This window comes from Pelodiscus sinensis, chromosome 1 (genome assembly GCF_052426305.1).
Source record: "Pelodiscus sinensis isolate ZL-2025 chromosome 1, ASM5242630v1, whole genome shotgun sequence".
Taxonomy (NCBI): domain Eukaryota; kingdom Metazoa; phylum Chordata; order Testudines; family Trionychidae; genus Pelodiscus; species Pelodiscus sinensis.
Window position 1 is genome coordinate 350,740,190 of NC_143052.1, and position 5,778 is coordinate 350,745,967.

At 45.8% G+C, this 5,778-nt stretch overlaps 1 protein-coding gene across 1 annotated transcript; it reads right to left on the reverse strand.

Annotated features, from left to right (window-relative positions):
- Positions 1-4,625: 4,625 nt before the first annotated feature.
- On the reverse strand, positions 4,626-5,561 carry LOC106732652 (olfactory receptor 51G2-like). Its single transcript, XM_089776789.1, has one exon. The coding sequence runs from the start codon at positions 5,559-5,561 to the stop codon at positions 4,626-4,628; it is 936 nt and encodes a 311-aa protein (XP_089632915.1).
- Between the last annotated feature and the right edge of the window lie 217 nt (positions 5,562-5,778).

Below are 5,778 nucleotides of genomic sequence, written 5' to 3' on the forward strand. Positions count from 1 at the left end.
GGGGGGGGGGGGATTTGACGTTTCATATGTGTGAAGAATAAAGGCCAAAGATGCCGTGTGGTGCAATTCCCACAAGCAGACGGGGCTTTCGGTACAACGAGACAGAGGAGGAATGGAACAGAGAGTGGTGCAGGTTATGGGGGATGGTCATAGATGAGCACACACTTGGTGACTGCCTCAAATTATTGTTTCAAAGCAAAGCACAGCAATCAGCTGGGTGTAATAAAGGTGGACTGCAACATTTCTGTGTACCTACAGTAACCCACGTTTGAGGATGGGCAGATGGAGGGGATGTTTCCCAAGCTACTAGCACTGCCTGACTCCAGCCCCGTCACTGAGTAACCCTGACAGCCCAGCTGAGTCCTCTGCCACTGCACAGAACAGCTGCCAATGCAAACAGCCTGCAGCTTTTGCCCTGTGCTTGGAATGTTACAGACAGTGAAACCTGCCCACGTACCCAGTTCCTGTGAGAAGGGAGCCGCTGGCACCAGAGGTCTTCACCCTGAAGCTCAAGGAGTCACCGGTGAGGTTGCACGGGCAGCAGGCAGTGTGTGTTCCGATAGGGAGACAACTGCCTTTATGCAGCATGTTTGTACATTCCCTTGGGGCCACCTGGCCATCAGGGAACCTCAACTGTAATCATGAGGGATACGCAGGGATGCTAAACAACTAGACTCTTGCACTAGCCAGACTGCAGTCTTTGATCCTGGGCTTTTGATCACTGTTTGCATGGTTTCAGTTAGACACATGGCTCCCATCAGGATGGCTATGTAGTAACAATGCTGCGGTTGAAATTATTATTATTATGTATTAATAATAATTAATAATAACTCAGGAACATAAATATAATATAATATAATATAATATAATATAATATAATATAATATAATATAATATAATATAATATAATATAATATAATATAATATATGTCCCATGATTATGAGATTAGTTCTTTCCAAATTCTCTCTGGTTTTACACATTTAGGCTGAAACTGCTTCTGGCTTTCCAATTATTTCTGCAATTCATTTGTTAAAATCTTTTTTTTGGAAAACTGAAAGCTGAGATTTCCATGTGCAGCGTTCAGTTCTGAAGTTGGGGCTTTGAGAATGACAGGAAATTCTGTGAGATCTACAACACAGTCCCAAGAGTTCCTGTCTTAAGCAGAGCACCCATACATGAAGGCCCATGGATCAGTTAATGGCCATTTCTGGCTCCCCAATCCATAGGGGGAGATATTGTTTCCCTGTGCACTGGGCTACAGAGACAGTGGGGGGAAGGAATCACCTTATGCCACCGACAGCCAGATGTAATAGAATCATAGAACTGGAAGAGACCTTAGAAGGCCATCAAGTCCAGCCCCTTCTCAAGGCAGGGCCAATCTCAACGAAACCAACCCAGCCAGGTCTTTGTCAAGCTGAGACTTATCACCTCTAGGGATGGAGACTCCACTACTTCCCTAGGTCACCCATTCCAGTGCTTCACTATCCTCATAGTGAAATAGATTTTCCTAATATCCAACTTGAACCTCTCCCACCACAACTTGAGACCATTTTTCCTTGCTCTGCCATCCCTCACTACTGTGAACAGCCTTTCTCCAGCCTCTTTGGAACCTCCCTTCAGGAAGTTGAAGGCTGCTCTAAAATCCCCCCTCACTCTTCTCTTTTGCAGACTAAATAGACCCAAGTCCCTCAGCTTCTCCTCAAAGGTCATTTGCTCCAGATCCCTAATGATTTTGGTTGCCCTTCACTGGACCCGCTCCAATGCATTCACATCCTTCCTGTAATTGAGGGCCCAGAACTGGACACAATATTCCAGATGTGGCCTCACAGGAGCCCAGTAAAGAGAAATAATCACGTCTCTGGATCAACTAACAATGCTCCTCTTAAGGCAACTTAATATGTCATTAGCCTTCTTGGCTAGAAGGGCACACTGTTGACTCATGTCCAGCTTCTCATCCACTGTAACTCTCAGGTTCTTTTCTACAGAACTGCTACTTAGCCAGTTGGTCCCCAACCTGTAACAATGTTTGGGATTCTTCCGTCCCAGGTGCAGGACTCTACACTGGTCCTTGTTGAACCTCCTCAGATTTTTTGTGTTCTAATCCTCCAATTTGTCTAAGTCACTCTGGACTCCTTCCCTTCCCTCCAGCGTGTCTGCCTTTCCCTCTAGCTTAGCGTGATAGTGACCGGCTCACCGAGCGTACGTCTACTGCTACACTATTTAAAAATAACTAACACTAATCCGAAATAACATAGTCTGCGTTTACACAGCAGGCAGTGATTACAAAATAGTATCAAAATACCGTCAATCTGGAGGTCTTCTTACTCCCATTCCTGTAACCATCATTGTACGAGGAATAAGAGGAGTCGGAGGAAGAGTGCTCTATTTCGAAATACATGTTGGGTAGATGCTTTGTAATTCAAAATAAGCTATTTCAAAATTTCCCGTATTTCCCCTATTTTGATTAAACTCATAAGGAGCTAGTTAACTGGAGGTACTACATTTAGAAAAGGGTTGTACGCCTCCCATCCAGCACAACAAGTCACTATAGGAAGGGGCATTAGGAAGAGTTGAATTTCTCCCCACGGTGCCCACGTGGAAGGAATCCGATTGTTCCAGGCCAGCCCAGATTGCGGCAGAATACACATGTGGAAATGGAGTGCAGTATTATATGATTCTGTCACATGCCCTTGCATGCTTCTGAGTCATGGTAGCCACTATCTACATAGTGACTGAAACGTTTTCAGAACAGCTCCCCAGGAGAAAATAAGCCTTCCCCAGGCCCTGCTGTCTCTGTTGATGAGCTGTTCAATTTTAGTTGAACATAAGAACAGTGAACATATTTGATGAGACCAAAGGTCCATGCAGCTCAGGAGCCTGTCTGCCGACATTGGCCAAATGTAATGGGGATGCAAAATATAGGCAATCTGCAAGTGGCCCATCCTGTCCTATCAGCCCTGACAAAGAGAATCTAGGCTCACAGGGCAGCACTTACCATGGCCCTGCTCCAACACAAAGCCTGGTGTGATGGACCGGGTCAGGTGTGGGCACAAGATGAAGGCGTCCACTCAAGGTGAATTGCTCAAATTCTGGTTTCTCTTTAGCCCCCAGATTGGAGACCTTCCCAAACAGGCCACAAACCAGTCCCACAGAGTGCTTCAGCTGCCTGCCTGAAGCCTCACGAGCAAAACCCCTCTGCCTCTCCAGAAATATCCGTGCCCTAGATGTGTCCAGGCCTCATACACAGGTGAGGGGTCTTAGAGCCCAATCTTACCTATCCCAAACAAGTTCTGTCTGGTTCCAAGAAACCAGCCACAGTTCCCAGGTCATTTTACACTCTGGATCTTACTCATAAATCACACTGAGCCAATCCGTTAGAATCTACAATCTAAAGGTTTATTACTACAAGAAAGAAAAGCATGAGAGTAAGGTTGTTAAAGTATCATACATTGCATGCATCGATGCTCCCATTTCTCGATGCAGGGTTGCAGCAGAGATGTTATAGCGTCTGGCTTAAAAGTCCTTGGTGCACATCCTTTGTCCGGATTGATCCACAGTTCTTCCCAGCTTGTGAATTCCTGCGAGGCTGCATCTGGGGTCAGGAGCAGATCTGGAGACCTAGATGGAGTTGGCCACGTGGCCTACTTCTACCTCCTTCCTGGCTTCTTTCAAGCTGGAGACAGTCACATGGTCTCTGACTAGGCACCAAGATTCCTTCATAGGTGGGTCTCGGGTACTTAAGAGACCTATTGTCCCTGGATCCTTTTTAATTAGCATGTCCATAGGCCAAGCCCATCACTCAACCACATACAGAGAAACTTCCAGTCTCCATACAGAGTAAATATTCATAACTCCACATACAGATATTATACAGATATATGATGGGCACATACTGTATCAGTAGAAAGTAAGCTTTTGTTTGACACCTCACATGGCCCCCTTTGTACCACTTCTGGGGCAAACACCTCCCATGGGTGCAGCAGTGACCTGGCTGCTCCCTTCAAAATCCAATAACGTGACACCTGGAAAGGAGGCGGAGCTGAGGGGAAAGTGAGAATCGCGGGTGTAGGGGACCGGGACTTTGGGAGGAGAGAAAGGGTGAGGAAAGAACTATGATCGAGGCAGAGAGGGGAGAGAGAGTAGATGGTGTTCCTGCATGGGTGCCACAAATGTAGAGGCTAGGAGGAAATCCGGGCTTGAGTGTCCTGCCAGCTCTATAGTTGTCAGACGCTCCCTCGCACACCTAACTCTTCTCTGCCTCTCTGGGGCAATAAAAGTGATTGTATTATGTACGTGCAGTGGGATTTATGTGGCTGTAATTGAGAACAGGCAGAGCAGAGCAGGTTACAAATTTACAATAATAGAGAATACTTAGCTAATTGTAACATGAAAACCTCAGGACAAAGTGATTATTATATTATAAATGCTGCTTCCTTTCTTGGTCAATTTCTCCAAATGTAAGCACCCTGAAAACCACCCCTGATACAGGTTCAGGCCTTAGAGCCCATCACAACCTCTCTCTACAGAGAGGAAATCAGTAGCTCATGTCATCTAGGATGCAGGAGCCAAGTATGGAAGAGGTGCACTTGTCACCAGAGCTGGATCCATGTGATGAAATGACCCTTCATTTGACAAAGACCTTGATTAGCTTGGCACGCAGATGTTTGCTTTTCACACTGTACACAATCGGGTTTACCACGGGAGGCACCAGCACGTAGATGTATCCTAGGATTACCTGGAGCAAGGGAGAAATGTGCTCCGCGAATCTGTGAGTCACAGACAAGCCCATCATTGGAATGTAGAAGATCAGGACGGCGCAGAGGTGGGAGACGCAGGTGTTCAGGGCCCTAAGACACTCCGTGTGGGATGCTATGCCTAACACTGTTTTGAGGATCATAACGTAAGAGAGGAAGATGAATAGAGAATCCAACCCCACTGTGTAGAGAATTACGAAGAAGCCATAGATGCTGTTTACTGTGATGTCACCACAAGCCTTCTTCATGACCTCCTGGTTTAGGCAGAAGGAATGGGTGAGGACATTAGCTCGACAGTATTGATACCGTTTCAGGAGAATGGGGCCTGGGATTTCAACAGTCACCACTCTTAGAACAAATACCAGTCCCATCTTGGCTATTCGTGGCAGGGTCAAGATGGACGTATATCTCAGGGGGTTACGGATTGCAATGAAGCGATCAAAAGCCATCAACAAAAGTACAGAGGATTCAATGAATGAAAACAAGTGGATGAAGAACAGCTGTGCAAGACAAGCATCTAGGCTGATCTCCCTAGAATTAAACAAGAGTACACCCAGTATTGTCGGTGCGGTGGCTATTGATAAGCCAATGTCAGTAATGGCCAACATAGAAAGGAAAATGAACATTGGTTCATGGAGGCTCGGATCTGTTTTGATAATGTACAGAATAACTGCATTTCCCATTATCGAAATAGAATAAATAAGGCAGATGGGGATAGCGATCCAGAGATGGACGTCTTCATATCCAGGTATTCCGGTGAGAAGGAACATAGTAGGATTGAATTTGGTGTCATTGGCATTTTCCATTAGGTGCTGGGCACGACCAAGGAGTGTTGAATTTTCCTTCCTGAGGGGAAAAACAATAGAAGACTGGGCAATATTTTATTAGACATCATTCTATTCTCAGAAAGTAGAAGATCGTTCTGCACGAGAATTCCCGTAGCTCCGGGAAGATGAGCTGAAATGTGGTCTTGGATGTACATCACTGATAGGAATTTAGGAGCAGTCACATTGGGTGAGACTT

What these genes read in the sequence shown, in the direction of transcription:
- LOC106732652 (XM_089776789.1), bottom strand. Translation starts at nt 5,561, where the DNA reads ATGGAAAATGCCAATGACACCAAATTCAATCCTACTATGTTCCTTCTC.